The sequence below is a fragment of the Mandrillus leucophaeus genome, unplaced genomic scaffold, assembly GCF_000951045.1.
Source record: "Mandrillus leucophaeus isolate KB7577 unplaced genomic scaffold, Mleu.le_1.0 Scaffold676, whole genome shotgun sequence".
NCBI lineage: Eukaryota > Metazoa > Chordata > Mammalia > Primates > Cercopithecidae > Mandrillus > Mandrillus leucophaeus.
In genome coordinates, this window is record NW_012107319.1 from 1045129 (window position 1) to 1063339 (window position 18211).

General features: G+C 36.0%; 1 protein-coding gene across 1 annotated transcript in view; it reads right to left on the reverse strand.

The window, feature by feature from the left end:
• DST (dystonin) overlaps positions 1 to 18211 on the reverse strand; it is a 504672-nt gene that overhangs the window by 179775 nt on the left and 306686 nt on the right. The window contains 12 exon segments of the mRNA XM_012002056.1: positions 2232 to 2336; positions 2423 to 2584; positions 2669 to 2746; positions 2902 to 3030; positions 3116 to 3578; positions 4909 to 5063; positions 5373 to 5466; positions 8810 to 8937; positions 9031 to 9126; positions 11493 to 11612; positions 13830 to 13936; positions 14036 to 14148. Coding sequence (XP_011857446.1) covers positions 2232 to 2336; positions 2423 to 2584; positions 2669 to 2746; positions 2902 to 3030; positions 3116 to 3578; positions 4909 to 5063; positions 5373 to 5466; positions 8810 to 8937; positions 9031 to 9126; positions 11493 to 11612; positions 13830 to 13936; positions 14036 to 14148 — 1750 coding nt within the window.

Here is an 18211-nt window from a genome sequence, read left to right on the forward strand (position 1 = left end):
GGGAACAAGAGTGAAACTCCATCTCAAAAAGAAAAAAAGAAAAAAAGAAAATCAGGGCAGTACAATTTTCCTCCTATCTAAGTCTTCTCACTTATACAAAGTCAGTCCTAAAGTTAAAATACAAATTTTTAAACCACGCAAGTTGATTTATTTTCAATTTTAAGCTTCTTGAAATTTCTTCTTAAAATATAAGAAAAAAATTAACTCTTGCTACGGGAAAAAAAATATTTAAAAACTAAAATAAATGCAAGCTATCCCTCTTATTTACAAAACCAACGCTTGACTCCTTTGCCACCAGCTCTTACATCTGCTTTGTGGAATCCTCCGGTATGTTTTCTTTTGTGGCACATTCACCTCTCCTTTCTCTGAATTTTTATGGTGCTAGATCATAAAACATACCTTCTAACACAGAAATACATGGTTATGTAGTTTTCTCTTTGTTTTCGCTGGGGTAAGGTTTGGGGAGGGTGGAAAAGGAAATGTGTGTACTCCCAAATCAGTGTAATTCTGAAATTATAATGATGAAAATACTAGGAATTTTTATTTTTATTTTAAAAATGTGTCTCTTGAACTTTAATTCAATACAGAGTGTATCTTTCATGTAAACAATATTGTAGAAAGGATACCTACTTCCTTAAGGAAACATGAAATATTCTTTCCTATTTAAGGTGCAATTCACTGATTTCCAGAAGAGGGCACTCGAGATGTTTTAATGACTTTTAAGTAAGCCTGTCATTTTTCCTCCTTTTGGAAAAGCTCATTCCTGCTGAGCTATAGTTAGGCAGCGTTTCCAAATGGAATGTATGATGCAGCATTGAAAATCTGGCAACATATCATGATCATATTCTACCTCAAATTAAGCTACTTTCAGTAAATTGGCTAGAAAACATGTATCATATATTCTTTTTTCATATAAAACATGAAACAGTATTGATAATTAACTAAATATTATCCATGTACCCAAACAAGACGCTGGATAGGCCAATGGGATCATAAAGATGACCAAGGTTTCATTTTACTTAAGAAATTTTTCATTAATTAAATTATAATTTCTACATAAAAGTGATCAGAGTGACATTCACATGTTCCATTCCCATCAAAATTCTTGGCCCATAATCGTACTTCCTAACAGTTTTCATCTCTCTACCCTAAGAAATACTCTCTCTTTTTAGTTTATTAGTGTACAAAACCACATACCAGGCCCTCCATTATTCTACTTTCCTTTCCCAAAAGGTTCCCTACTCTTCTACGTTTTTAACATTCATATGTGACATTTCATGTAGACACAAAACTGTATTTTATATAAAAGATCATACAAACATCCCTAAAACTTCCTGATGAGCCTAGAATTATACTAATATTTTGAGTTATTATGATTTCAGCGAACCTATCAGATTCCTTTCCTCAATTGCGAGTTTGAAGCATGACAACTTTCAGGACAAGCATCATTTTTTTTTTCCTCTGGCAAAATATCACATCTGACTGCCTATGAATGACAATTCCTAAGCCCATGTGTGACAATCCCTACTTTCTTACATAACCCCCCATCCTCCATTCAGAAAGTCACTAACTCTGTCTAATACACAATTTAAAACATTGTTCCAACTGCACAGGCAACCTGATAAATCCCATCTCAGTTTTCCACTTCTGAATTTGAAATGTTCACTGCACATTATAAAGCCTTGTCATGATGCTGTCCCAATACACCTCACAAAACCAGAGCATAAATGAAAGTAGTAAACTGAATCATAACAGCTGGTATTTTTTTGAGAACACATAATGTACCAAAAACTATACTAAGCAATAAGAGTAAATTATTTCCTTCTTATTCTCATCACAACTCTATGGATTAGAGGTAATTTCTCCCATTTTTGGTAGGAAAATGAGGCTCGGCAAGACTATGTCACTTGTGCAATGTTACACAATCAGAAATAAATAATATGGCAATGCTTATATAGAGAAGGTATACATATAAAGGTATTTATATTTACAGTAATACATCTTCTCAGCCACAGAGACTGACAAGGGTACTTTTATTCTAAGTGATGGGTGACATACTTAGAGCCAGAGAACAGAAGGCAGTCAGTACAATTTGTCAGAAACATTATTTTTGAGCCAGGTTTTAATAAAAGTTAGATGGTTTGTAATTTTCAACTGCTCAGCAATAAAAGAATCTGAAGGGAAATAATCATATCAATATTCAACCAACACCATTACACTGTCCAGCTTACCTCAATAGTTAACCGGGCTGGATGGTTTTCTAGAAGTAGCTGCTCTGCTATCTCTTGAACTGATTTAATATTTTCTTCCTTTTGATCAAGTTCTCTCATTAACTCCTTCAAGAAAGAATTAAGAAGTGTGTTAGAAAAATATATAAACCTAAAATGCAACCCTAGTATGCAAGTACAAAGGGTGTACTTACAGCATGATAATCTTTTTTCCTAGCTACGTTGGTGTTTCTCTCACTCCAGTCATAAGCAACTTCCTCCTCTTCTTTTTCATTCAACCAAATAAGTTCATTAGTCGCACGACTTACAAAATTATGGAGTGTATCAAGGTGCCGTTCCTGATTCCTGGATGTATTCTTTAGTAAGGAAAATCATCATAAGAATCATGTTTTTGCCAAATATAGATAAGGGAAACAGAAGTTTTTAAAAAAAAAACTTACCAAGAGTTTTGCATACTGACTCTCTAATCTGTGCAACTTTTCTGCATAAGTCAGTTTAAGAGGTGCTGTCATTTGAATCTATAACATGAGATTAAAAAGACACTCCAGTTAGGAATCTGAAGGAATTCTGACTCACACTTCATGTATCTATTATTGATTTACAGGGTCTTTATGTAAAAAGCAAAACAAGAGTAAACTAAAACAAAATATATACAAATTTTAAATTCACATACCTCACTGATTTTAGCTTCTTTGAGGCTAGATTCAAATTCTTCAATAGCTCTATGAACATTTTTATGATTTTCTAAATGGCTTTCAACACTTGGCAAATCTGAGCCCCATTCAGTGCAGTCCAGTTGTACCTTCAAACAGTAAAATACTAAGTTTAGAAAAGAAATTGCTAACAATAAAGACGGAAACACTCAGGTAAAGTAAACTCTGTTTTACCTGCATCTCTTCAACCCAGTTCAAAAGATCCTGAACAAATTTCATGTTGATTTCCTCTTCTGTTAAATTTTGATCTAGCAAAGAAGACTTTAGAAGGGGTTTTCGGATCTGCATCAACTTCAGAGTTTGCAATGAATTTGGCTCTACTCCTGAACTGAAATTTGGAACTGATCCTGATGGGAAACCAGGTGTATAAGCTGGAGTGACAGATGGAGTCAGGCGGGAAGTCATCCCTGATGACAGGCCAGAAGTCATACTAGAAGAGGTTAGGGAAGGTGTTAAACTCTGGGTCAGCCCTGAGGTGAGACTAGGGTGTAAGGTCTGCGCAAATCCTGAGTTTAAACTTTGAGTGATTCCTGATATCATGAGCTTTGTCTGTTCTGTTGTCAGCATGCGTCCTTTGCTGTACACAGAAGAACATTCGTTTCTTAAGGCCATAATTTCATCACGCAGTTTTGCAACCCTGAAAAGAAAATCCAAAGGGATAAGGTGAAATACAAAAGGCACTTGTCAAAGAGTGAACTCTAATGTAAATTATAGGCTTTAGTTAATAATGATGTATCAATATTGGCTTATCAGTTTTAGCAAATGTGCCACACTAATGCAAGACGTAAATAACAGGGGAAGAGGGAGGTATAAGGGAGCATATGGTAACTCTGTATTCTTCACTCAATTTTTCAGTATGCCAAAACTGCTCAAAAATATAAACAAGAAAAACGAGGAGATAATTGTAGTTATATTGGTAAAATTTTGCATCATGATTTTTTTCAATGAGCACTGTACTATGAGGACTTTCAATCTTATTTGTCTTTATAACTATCATTTATAATGAATACAATTACTATAGCATATGATCATTTTTACATTTATGTATATATTTTTCATATTTAGAATTACTATAGATTCCTAAAGGTGAAATTACCGGGTCAAAGGATCATTTAAAATTTTTGCATTTATACATTCATACTCACACACACAGAAAGAGAGAGAGAAAGAGAGAGAGAAACTATAGCCTGAAATATTCCATACCTACCCCCGAACACACACTTCTCAGTGATAAAGGTTTTCATACACATATTTTCTTTCAAGATTTTGTTATGAACATTTTCATAATAGGATAAACCGAAAACTAAAAAGCTGAATTAAAAATGACACTTTTTGGCCAGGCACGGAGGCGCATGCCTATAATCCCAGCATTTTGGGAGGCCAAGGCAGGTGGATCACTTAAGGTCAGGAGTACAAGACCAGCCTGGCGAACACACTGAAACCCCGTCTCCACTAAAAATACAAAAAATTAGCCAGGCATGGTGGTGGGTGCCTGTAATCCCAGCTACTAGGGAGACTGAGACACGAGAATCACCTGAAGCCAGGAGGCAGAGGTTGCAGTGAGCCGAGATCGTACCACTGCACTCCAGCCTGGGTGACAGAGCAAAATTGCATCTCAAAAAAAAAAGACACTGTCTTATATTTTTTCTCTTTCAAACATCCCATGAATACTTTAACTATATGTAAATGTATGTATGTAACATACATACATCTAGTGTATTCATTTTAATGAGTTAGCTCCTGCAGCAGTATTATATGTACCATAAAATATTTTTTCTATTGCTAATCTTTAAAAAACAAATATCTACTTAAACACCAAAATATACAAAAATGTGACACACATTTTCAACTAAAAAAGAGCAAAGAAATATATTTCATAAAATTTTCATATTCTACATTCCTATTTCAAATGCCCATGAAACAGTTATACAAAAAAAGGACAGAGAAAGAATAAGTAGCACTCTTACCTCTGTACCAATTGATCTGCCTGGTAGTATTTTCCATCAATAAGAATCTGTACATCAATTACATGCTGGCGTAAAAGGTTCTCACATTCAAGTATATACCCGGCAATTTCTGCTTCATTCTGAAACTGCACTCCTGATTCTAATCTTTTAGAATCCTGTATTTTAGAAGAACGCAGTATTAATTCTGTGAAACAAGTTTAAAAACGACCTCAAATATAAAACATCAAATATTGGAACAGAAGCCTACTTGGGCTTTCTTTAGTTTTCCTTGTTGGTTCAAAAACATGTTTTCCCTCTTCTTGTCTCTCAGAGAGCAAACACCAATCACAATCTTTAACAAACTTTAAGTTTCAGTGGAGAATAGTATCAAGAATCAACCAAACATTATGCAAAAGTTTTAGTTCATCCAAACGCACAGTGAATCCTCTACACCACAACTTCAATGGCTCTTAAAATTAACTTACAGACTGAAGAGCATTTCGAGCAAGTATTAGTTTGTCTTCACAGATGACACTGTCCCTCTGAACTCGGTGGGCAATCTGTTGCAACATTTCTAACCTAAAAGATGAGACAAAATAAAATAAAGCTTTTCCCTTTGAAGTCAAAGAGCTCGCCATTCCTGAAAAGTGCTGCCCATCAAAAAGTAAACACAATCCCACACCAACGATTCAATACCTGCGTCCATCAAAGGATTCATTGCCGAAGCTAATGCAAGAGTTGATCAGTGTTGGACCATAATGAACCGAGAGAAGATTTTCATTCGAATCAAGACTGGTTCGAGTGCTGGTAGTGTTACTAAACACAGAATCACTGCTACGGTAACTATAACTACTACTGTGCATTTTTATTCCTGAAACTATGTTCTTTCTTTGATCATTCAAAGTAGACTGAAAGGTAGGAGGTCTGGAAAAAGCTCTACTTCTAACGGTGAAAAGTGGCAGCTGAATATTACAGCTTTTAATGGCTCCTTAAATATGCTTCAACATGCATATGCAACACACAGCAAATAATATGCTGATAACTATTCAAAAGAATCTAGCCTAAAGCCATTCGCTTGCTAGCTGAGGTTTGCCTTTTGTAGCTTGTATTAAAACCCTACAAGTATGAACAAAGCAGGCAGATTGGGCGTCACTGCAAAGGATATGCCAAATATTTGCACTAAGAGTCATCCAATTGCAACCACCTAAAAAACAACTCAGATGCCTCACAGATGTCCAGGATAACTAGTAAAGATTATTCTGGCAATACCAATCATTAGCTAAAAGAACACAAATATCCAGTCATAGTCTGACTTCTGAAAAGACCAGGTCTGTGCTGAATAATGTAAAGAAGGCAAACAGCTAGAAATTATGAAGTACCTATAAACAAATGAATTTGATAAGAAGAAAGCACACTTCCATTTTAACCACCATGTCATTTGTTTATTAGGTTAAATTAATGGAAAAATATCAATTTACTTTTCTTTATATGACATGCTCCCAGTAATGTTACTTCTAAACCTTCTATAAAGTGCCAAGTAGAATACTGAAGCAATGCTTACAAATTTGTCTGTGCTTGTTTTTCCATTCTATAGGGTATTACATGGCATAAGAACGCTGACTCTTTTCCATTTGTTTTTCATACACTTCCATGCCACATAGCTATTATTCGCAATACATAGACAATGCCAAAAAACTTGCATGAAGAAACATGAAGGCATTTATCCAACCAGGCTCCTAAATATTTTCCTACCTCCAATAATACTGTTACTTCTCCACTCTAAGAATAGATATTTTTCTTTTCAGGGATCAAGAAAGGGGAAACTTGAGAGTGACACATCAATCGCTTCTCAGCCTGTTGGCTAAGATCAAGTGTGAGAGTACCACATCAAATACAGTGAGTGAACAGAACAGCTCAAAACAATAACAGTGGCACCTAGCATTTATTAATTATTATGTGCAATAAATTAATCATTTTAGATATATAACTCATCTCATAACCACCCAATGTAGTAGGCACTATTACATCCTGTTTACAAATGAGGAAACCGAGGCTTAAACAGTTAAAGAATTTGTCTAAGATCATACAACTTTGCAGGCTGAGCTAATAATCTAATTTAAAATTGAGTGGCTTCTAGGCCCTGAACTCTCAACCACTCTCTGCTTTCTTTTATGAACATATCGTAAAATTCAGCTACTGTTCTGATGCCTAAAAATCTACTCTGTATCCTCTGAAATACTTCTCCATTATTTCAAATGATTAATGTAGTATCTCATTTTAATCACCCAGAATTACCTCTTCCGTAAAAGCTGCATCCTGTATATTTTTGGCTTGTTTTGGTTTTAATAATCCAGTTACGTACACATATTACACTTTAACATAAATGTAATCAGTAATTTAATAAAGGACTGACATGTTAGACTTGCTCTCATATATTTATTTTATGCATTATTTCACAATGTTGAATCTTGAAGTCAACGTATAAGGCACAGAGAACATGACAATACTGAGCACCTCTAATATGTGTCAGGCACTGTGTAAAGCATTGGCAATGCAAGGGACAGAAAAAAACAAGGGTTTCTCTCCACATTTTTTGGAGGTCATATCTGTGGAACAGGCAAGCCTTAAGCAATAACAGAAATAAATATAAAAATGCAACCAAGATAAGCACTATGAAGGAGCAATACATGTAAACATGAGAATTTTAAGCAAGATATCTGAACTAGCCTAGGAAACTATGGAAAGTTTCTTGAGAAAGTAATATTGGAGCTGAGATCTGAGAATGTTTAGGTGTAAAGCAGCCAGTGTAGCTGCTGTGCAGAGAGCAAAGGGGCTGGAAAGGTGTGTCTGACCACACAGGCCTTACCCTGTAATATGGTTTGCCTGTGTCCCCACCCAAATCTCACCTTGAATTGTAATAATCCTCATATGTCAAGGGTGGGGTCAGGTGGAGATAATTGAATCATGGGGGCGATTTTCCCCATACTGTTCTCATAGTAGTGAATAAGTCTTATGAGATCTGATGATTTTATAAATGGGAGTTCCCCTGCACAAGCTCTTGCCTGCTGACATGTAAGATGTGACTTTGCTCCTCATTCGCCTTCCACCATGATTGTGAGGCCTCTCCAGCCATATGGAACTGTGAGTCAATTAAACCTCTTTACTTTATAAATTACCCAGTCTCGGACATGTCTTTATTAGCACCATGAGAATGGACTAATACACCCTACAAGGTCTAGGTCCTATAGACATCATGGCTAATGAGGAACACAGATCACAATACCCAGGTACCAGGTTAAGACTGTAACGGAGACAAATTCATCCAACAAACATTTCCTGAAGATTAAATGGTACCTTCCGAGGCAACTGGGTATAGTGAGAGACAAAATGACAAAGAGCTAGTGATGATTTCATGGAGTAAACGCACTTGTAGAAGTGTGGAGAAAGGGAACCTGAACTAACATTTATTGAGTGTGTTATAGACGCCATCCATCACCCTTTAAATGAAGGCAAGCTAGATTTTGGTTTCCACTGCCCCTTGGAAAGAGAACTATAGCAAAAAATATAATAAGAAATAAAATCAGTTCATTGTTGACCTATAAGCTTTTGGATCCAGGCCCTGGTGACTTAAGGTCAATATGAGAAATCACAAGTAATTTTGACTGGTTTTAAAACTGTAAAGCCTTATTAGATGAGACTTCACATACCAATCCAGCCTAGCAGGTCACTTATATACATATTACTTCACTGATTGACTCCTTAAAATCTCTTAGAAAAGTTTCTAGATAAGAAAATGGAGGATCAGAAAGATTAAGTGACTTATCCAAGGCCACGTAAACAGAGGTTTAACTTAAGTTCTTTCACAAGAACACAGAGGCCCCTCTGCACTTGATATTCATGGCAGAAAACACCTCTGGCCTACCTTTCTACTTCTGGACGAAGTGCCTTCTCTCTCTCAAGCATGGCAATAATGAGTTTCCCCCACTCTTTTTCTATGTCATTTGGATGATAACCTTGAAGGAGCTTGATGCGTCCAAATTCTATCCAAATCTTGAGAAAACAAAAAACTTTAATGTGAAGCAAAAATAAAAACAAAACAAATCAAAGATTATGCTTGACAATATAAAGCAAATCTGAGCTTACCTCTAATAATTTATAAAGGCGTTTAATTTTTGATTTTTCTGTCTCCTTTGGTGGAATTTCTGTTTCTTTAAACTGTAAATATTGATTATAAAGTGCCTAAAATAAAAAGGACAATTAAGGACCAAACTTAAAAGATCTGTTTTCATTATCTCACTAAGTCACCATTTCAAGTGTTATGTACTGTATCATATGCAGTCAATGGAATTCCTTTGTTAAACTGACACTCAAAGACAATACCGATTTCTAGCCAGTTGGTGATGTGGGTTATCTAAAATTGGATGAGGGTGTAATTATTGATGTGAGCCATGCTTTAGTACCACACGGGGATCTGGATAATAATAAACCACGCAGTGTTTACTAGTGCTCTACTAAAAACCTCTCGTCCTCCAAACAAGAAAACATACCCTTTAAAAGATGCACTTCCCAAATGCTGTACTTTAGCTTTCAGTCTTTGGAAACATAATTTGAAGCAATTCCCATAAAGAAAGGAACAAAACCACTCTCTTCTATTGCATGGTTCTAGCCTTCAAAAAAAAAATTCTTAGCAGAAAGGGCTAAAATTTGGTTTCAATGTCCCAATGGCCAATGTAAACATATTTTTTTAAATAAATGAAGATAGATGCTATTAGTTGATGGGGCTATTATTACAGAAGTTTCAACCGTATAATTAAATTATTATCTAGTTTGTATATATTAATTTGGGAACCTCTTAAATATAGTGTATTTATTAAAAGGGACCTTCATAAAAATTATGTAGATAATGCATCTCCATATTTAATAGAATAAGTGTGTACTAATTACTTCATTCTAATTCATGTAGCTATAAAACAAGACCCTGTAAATCTTTAGGCTGACACATTTCTGAAAGATTCTATTCAAAGTTCTGCTAATGCAATTATCTGGCATTTCCCCATGATGTATTTTCTTTTCTAATATATGTCTTGTTCTAGTCATCAGCAAGTACTCTGATCACTTCTTCTATAACTAAGGATCTACACTAATCAGAAGCCAGTACAATTCATCCAAGGGTCTGAACAATAGAAATCCATTTGGAAATAAATGTATTGGAACATGAAATCTGAAAATTGTTTTGAAATCAGAATGCAATGTTTCAGGATATCTGTTGGTCATTAAGCACCGAATGCTCCTATGTGCTAAACACTGTTCATGGCACCACATGGTAGTTGTAGGGAAAAGTTTTCCTGCCCTGGAAAATTACATGTCCATGTAGGGAAACATCACACAAACAGCTTGAGAACACTTAAAAAGTATCATATCATCAGATGCCAAGTAAATTCGTGCCAAGGACAAACTCTCTGTGGCAATGGGAATGAAAGCTGTTCCACAGATGTTCTGTACGGAAGCAGGAGCACAATGAGTAACTCTAATGGAGCTCACCCTGGGTTATTACAGTTTTCTCTATCCCAGTTTGATCATGAAAATAAAGTTTACAAACCAAGGAAGTAAGGCTTTGTAGGCAATATTCGCATTATCAGCTTCTAGAAATAAAGTAGACCACCTTGCTATTATAAAACCACATATGCAAAAGAGACAACTTACCCTTTAATACGTTTACATATTTATAATGACTTTTTTTTTTTTTCCAGATGGAGTCTTGCTCTCTCACCCAGGATGGAGTGCACTGATGCGATCTCGGCTTACTACAACCTCCACCTCCCAGGTTCAAGCGATTTTACTGCTTCAGCCTCCTGAGTAGCTGGGATTACAAGTGTGTGCCACCATGCCAGGCTAATTTTTACATTTTTAATAAAGATGGTGTTTTACCATGTTAGCCAGGCTAGTCTCAAATTCTTGATCTCAGGTGATCCACCCACCTTGACCTCCCAAAGTGCTGGGATTACAGGCATGACCCACTGCACCCGGCTTATAATGGCTTTTATATCTGCAATGTCTGCCTCAAAAGCATGCCCTAAGTTTTTCACTATTAGAAAATGTTTTACTAAAACATAAATTCACTTATACGGGAAGTCAGACATGTATGTTCAAATTCATGGTGAAATACAGTGTGTACCTCTTCCTGCACAAAAAATGCCCTCTGAAGCAGTTTTTAATAGGACTCAACCACAGGCACACCCCCAATCCAGTGCCACATTTGTGTGTACTTTCCAGGGGCCCTCCTACCTCAGCCATCCCTGGGAACTTCAAGCATTTCCTATGTACTAAAATCAATTCAACAATGCAGTTTCAGAGACTCTCTCAAATTAAACCTTTAACCTCTCAACCAAAGCTGAGAGACTACAGCTAATCTGTTTTAACTGTTAATGTTTTACCTCCATTTTCTCTGTATAATAAGAGAGATGAGTAAACAAAAATTTTGCCTACTTATTAATGGCTTTCCAAGGGCAACTTTTGTTGAATTTCTAAAATTACAGAATTATTATAGCATTACTTAAGGGTTTATAATCGAATCAATCCTATGTAATTTCTATAGTGACACTAACCTTCAGTTCCACAGGATTATTAGGAAATGTTCTCTCAGACATTGTGGTCACATGGTGTCTAATCCATTGGATGAGGTAGTTCACCATATTCTGGTATTCAATCCATTTGACTTCAACATCCTAGAACAATCAAATGATAGAAAAGGTTCACATCTGTAGATAATAACATTCATATCTAAGACAATTTAGTTGGAAGTCATTCTGTAAACGTACGTATTTGAAGCCTGACAGATAGAACCAGCTAAATGTTTTCTTACTTTCACCCAGCCCCAATCCCTGTCACATAAACACCTTTAAAAAGATGCTATCAACATTTGGCCACTAACAGTAGCCTTATGAGTGCCAATTCTGATCCAAAGAAAGGGGCTGTCTGGAGTATTGTATTTAGAAGGCTTCTGAGGCTCAATCTAAGCACTACAGAAAAAATCCAAAGTCAATTTGGGGTGTTTACCAGGGCTCAGGATGGGGGAGTAACAACTTGCATAAGCCAAGTTAGTTGCCATCTTTGCCAACTATTTTAGATCTAAATCTACTATGTATAAGACTTACCCAATATGTAGGAAACCAGATATGTATGCAAACTACAGGAAATGTATATGGTGGGATTATCCAAGTAACTCATTAGGCAAACTCTTTAAAAATGGAGGAAACTGGAAGGCTGCCAACTGCTCTGTTTAAGTATTTGATGAATGCCTATTATGTTCAAAGGTTGTGCTGAGTGTTATAACAAAAAAAATACTTTAAGACATAATACCTATTGTCAAGTTACTGTCTAAATGCAGAGGCAAGAGAGATACATAATATAAACAGGCAAAATGAAGAGCAGTATTTAATTAAGTGTTGAAATGTTGAAATAAATGAAATGGGTAGTATATGCTAGTTGAGATAAGAATCAGGCAAGCATATCTGTGCCTTAAAAGAGTTTCTAAAGGCTTCTTGGGAAAGGCAGCATCTGAGATGTTCTGCAATGACTGGTAAGTAATTATTGGTGGGGGGAGGTGAGTGGGGGCGCTGAAAAAGTGGGCAAAAGGGGAGTCCCAAGTGAGTAAGGACACTGACAAGGAAATGCCCTGTCTACCAGTAAACAGTTCATATTGGGAAATCATAGCTAAAAAATGTAGGTAAACAGAATAAATATATGCAGTTTTAAATGTCAGAATATCTAGATTGCATTTAACTTTGCAAGGAATATGTAGCCACTGAAAATTTTCAAGCTAAAGACATCAGGTTTTAGACAGATTAATTTGGCAACAGTGTGCAGAGGCAGTGGGAAGAAGAACAAAATGGAGATGGAAAGCTGTAAGAAAGCTATCAGCCTAGTTCTGCAGTGATAGGCAGCAGGATCAACATGGAGGTAGTGAGAAGCAGCAGCAAGAGATGGCCAAAAGAAACATTCTGAAGCAACACTCAACACTGAATAGTCAGGGGTGAGCATGGGAACAGGCTACTCAGGACCCAAAGAGCATGAAGCCTTTGAAAAGAAGAACCTGAGGAAGAATATGGAAACAGGTCTAGAAATAGCACACAGAACTGACAGAAGCAATCAGAAAAGGGAGCTCCTAATCCAAGGGAGCTAATCCAAGATGAGCTCCTAAATCTTCAAAGTAATGTAGGGGGAAAAGGTATCTGCAAAGAAGAAGGCAAAAATCCAAGTGAAGGGGCTCATTCCCAAATATGTGACACATACAGGGTTTCCTGTTCTCTTCCAGAAATGCATAAGCACTTGTTAGCATAACCACCAAAAAAAAAAAAAAAAAAAAAATGCATCACTGAAGTGAATTATACAAACCTTTAAGAAATAGTAGACTAATAAAGAGCTGAAAGCTATGTGTCAGAGACCTTCCCTGCTTACTAAGTGGCTCTGCTACTTTGGTCAAATCCAATAACTTTCCTCTGGAGCCCTCCTTTAAATCCTAAAAATGTTATCTAGCCAACATTTCATAGAATTGTATGAGGTAACAAATTTGAAATTGTTTTCAAAAGTGAGATATTTTATACATACAAAAAGATAGCAAATACAGCAATGTAAAACAGCACCCAGCTAAAAATGGAAAACTCTAACTTTCAGAAAGTTAAAGCTTTTATTTATAAAATTATCAGTAACTATAAATAGCCTCTTTTATTTGTGACACAAAAGTTTTAATGAGTTATACTTTAAATTTAATGGTAGAATAATATCATGAAATACACATAATATCAATTCATCAAACAGCATATTAACTCAAATTCTTTAAAATATATTCAACATTCAAAAACTGCAAACAATATTATCAGTAAATGCAGTCAATTGGTCATTACTGAATCAACAGCTTCCAGTGTGGAAAAATCAATACTCACATTTGCACCAATGCCTTCCCCACCTTCAGGGACTTTAGGAAATGCATCATAGAGAGATGATACATAAGTTATTACTGATTTTTCATCAGGTGAGGAGACATCGACATCTAAAAACAGCAACATAAATTAATTATTTCACAAGGTTGACAAATTACTTTTGATCAGACTTTCATGCCAGTCCACATATAATCAAGAAAACAACTCACCTTCAGGGTCCAGAAGTCTTATAACACCAATTTTTTCTGCTACATAAAAAGCATGCTCTAAATTTGCAAGGTTGCTTTGAACAGCAACAGTATTCATATCTATCAGGTCCGGCCTAGGAAAAAATTCACTGTGTTAATTAGGCTTTCTCATGTGCCAATTCAACATTACATTTATATATGTTTCCATTTACATAACAGCGTCTGCTAATATTAATACCAAGCCTGCGTTAAAATGCAGACACTTTCATCAAACATTTAACATTGCTCACTTATCTCAGAAACTTTTGTATCTAAAGCAAATATAACATGGAAAATATAACAATTTGAACATACATAAATTTCAACAAAGTCTACAAATACATCATAGTCAGAATACATACGAGTATTTGTCCTAGTCAACTGATTTAAGCTATATACTACTCCAACAGCATCTTTCCAATCCAACCAACATCCTATCAGTATTTCTCCTCAAAGACAAAAAGTTTGTAGCTTAGTACAATACTGCGTCCATGGCCTCCCCATTGCACCATACCCTTTCACGTCACCTATCTTCTATAATCCTATTCATTCTTCCAAGGAGAGATCAAGCTCCACATCCTCTGTGGGGCCTGGCTGATCTTCCTAGCCCTTATGTCTGTCTCTGTTCCCTGAACTCATACTTCCACCCTGCACCACACGATATGGCACTTAGGATAATCTTAGACTTCCTTGCCCTATTAATTCACTGTTTCATGTACATGTACATGTTGTTTCTCCCAAACCATCAACTCCAAGATAGCAAGTACTATGTATTTAAAAAATTTTGTCTTTTATCCTTCTGCTGAAATAAAGAATGATATATAGTACACCCTCAACAAATACCTACTGATAAGTCGGTAAGTAGGTTGGTTCCTTAGTAATCTGAATTGTAAATGAATGTCTAAAATAAGCAATAGTATATGTTTTCACGAGCACACATGTATGCATGTGCCCCCCAACACACACAGTCACACATACCAGACTTCATATCTTTCTAATTTGTGAGATTTACATAACACCCTAAACCATGCAAAAACTTTGAAGCTAGCTCTATCTACATGAGAGAGAAAAAGATTCCTCAAATACTTCTTATAGAGAAAGTGGCAAAATATGGACATTGGAGACTTCACTCAAGGCTAGAAGCCAGTCAGGAAACTTGGATCTCAAAAACAAAGCATTGAAAGAATACAGGAACAATGTGGAAACAGGAAAGCCTTCAAAAAGAGTGGTACTCACCACCCAAAAAAATCACTGAGTAAGAGCCTGTTGATAACTTACAAAGAAAGCCTCTCTACAAGCTCCACAAGCATTCTTGTTTGCTCAAAATAATCATTTGGGGAACCGCAGAAAGAGTGGGAGGGCTCAAAGGTAGTGTGGGAGAAATGAAATGCAAATTATTTTGTATACTACTTGGCAGGCTGCTTATACGAAAAGCTGTTTGAAAATAAATCATTAATATTAGAAAGGTAAATGGCAATTTGTGGTAAGAAAACTCTTTTTTGTGGTGAGTAAACAGACCTCTCAAGAAAATCTTATACTTTTATATCACTTTGCACTGTTCAAAATCTGGAAATGTCGTTACCATTACCTACATGCTAATATTCCAGGAAATAATTAGGAAATCCTTTAATGTTTTCAATCTGCCACCAATACAATCACTCAAAAATGATTCTACCATTATTACAGGAACAATAAATCCACTGACAACTACAGAAGTAAATAACAGACCTCTAAAAATAACATTTTTTATTCACATAGAAACATACTGAAGAATCTGCCAACCTCAAGATTATTAAATAGGTATGTATAGCAGTCTAGACAAAAACAAGTATCTGAAGTTCTTTCATTAAAACACTGTTTTGTTTCTGTAAAATTTGCACCTTTTGGGGAAATAAAAAACAGCCTTTCTAAGTCTGCCAAATCTCAGAACAAGACATGGCATGTTATTATGAGAACCCTGCCATTAGCAAAGAAAGTAAACACTGAGTAATCCCAGAGGGAATGAATAAAGTCATTGAAGAATCAAGTTTTTCAACTAAGAGAATAAAACATAAAACTTCCTTCAGAATGACACAGTCATTTCAACACAAAAGCAGCTGTAGAATACAATGAGTCTGAGTAAGTCATCTCTTTTATCATGATGTTTAACACTTTAATGGAACAAAAACCGAACTGGTTTTCCTCCATTAAAAGACAGCAGATAAAGAAAATTAGTTAAACAAAAATGGGAAAATGGAAAACTTTTAAAACCACTACAAAGCTGGGTGCGGTGGCTCATACCTGTAATCCCAGCGTTTGGGAGGCTGAAGAGAGCGGATCACCTGAGGTCTGGAGTTTGACACCAGTCAGACCAACATGGTGAAACCCTGTCTCTACTAAAAATACAAAAACTAGCCAGGCATGGTGGCAGGCACCTGTAATCCCAGCTACTCCAGAGGCTGAGGCAGGAGAATCGCTTGCCGAGATCGTGCCACTGCACTCCGGCATGGACAACAAGAGCAAAAGTCTATCTCAAAAAACCACAAAAAACCACTATGAAAATGTAATAGCCTATAGTATCTGAAATGCTATTCCTCCATTAGCTCATATCCTAACAGAGTGGTGGTCCCTTTGTCTTTCAAATCTGTCTTTCCTCTACCTGCCTGAAGCATCCAGAAGAAGCCTGTGCTGTGTGTGTCCTGTCCACCACTTTCTTTATTCATAGTCTCACTGGGATAATACAACTTTCAAAAACTTCATTTATTTTTCACATATAAAAGATACTTTCATTCTAAAGGTTTCATTCTTTGTAACATCTTTTTGTGGAATGTTAACAGGAAATGTCTTTTCCATCTTAGGTTTGACTAACCGAAGAGCATTAGACTATATTACAGTGACCATGTTCTCATGTTATATTTTAGATAGTTGAACATTAACTACTGTAACTTGCCTGTTTTATGGAAACCTTTCAAAATCATATAACGTGATCCTTCGCCACTTAAAGTAATAAATGCTAGTCTTTTTATGGAAAAAAAGGCCATTCTCTTACTTTTTTATTATTCTATGATAATGTTATCTTTTCAAAATGACCCAATCATCATGCATTATAATTCTTTAAACATGTTTATATCCCAGCTTTTCTTTCATAAGCAATTAAAAGTAGCTTACAAAGAAAATACAAGATAGCATAAATTTTAAATTAGAAGTATAAAACCAAGAAAAGGTCTTAAAATGAAATTGGAAGTGAGACTAAAAAATTACAAATCACTTATATGCAAGCTTAGTGCCTTTAATTTGTTTTAAAAATATAGGGCAGAAAGGTATCAAAAAATGCTATTGTCATAATACAAAACAATTTTGGGTAAAAGTAATGTTTATCTTTCATACAACACCCATCTTAAAACAGCAATCTCCTCTAGACCAAATATATATATATATGTGTGTGTGTGTGTATATATGTATCTCCACAGGCATATATACATATACAGGCATGTTGGCATTTATGTATAGATAGGTATATGTATGGATATAGTATAAGGATATCACCACCTACCCTAACAGGTAACCAAAGCTAGCTGAACATAAAAATTTCATGGGAGATTTTTTTTTGGCACAGATACTTCCAAGGTAACATTTCAGTACTCCAAAACTTTATTAATACATTAGCTCGCATGAGAATTAAATAGGATTCTGCAGGAACACATGACTTCCACAGTGTTACAAATGGCTAAAGATTAGCACAACAGGCCGGGCACAGTGGCTCATGCCTGTAATCCCAGCACTTTGGGAGGCCGAGACGGGCGGATCACCTGAGGTCAGGAATTCCAGACCAGCCTGGACAACACGGTGAAACCGAGTCTCTACTAAAAATACAAAAATTAGCCGGGCGTGGTGGTGTGTGCCTGTAACCCCAGATACTCGGGAGGCTGAGGCAGGAGAATCACTGGGACCCGGGAGGCAGAGGTTGCAGTGAGCCGAGATCACACCATTGCACCCCAACCTGGGTGACAGAGCGAGACTTTGCCGCAAAAAAAAAAAAAAAAAAAAAAAAGATTAGCACAACAGACTACCTAAGGCTTCCACAATATATCAAGTCAAACATCAATACACTTAACTGCAAGGAGCATGAAACAACATCAAAACACTTGGAAAGGAAACTCTTGGAAACATGGCAGAGGG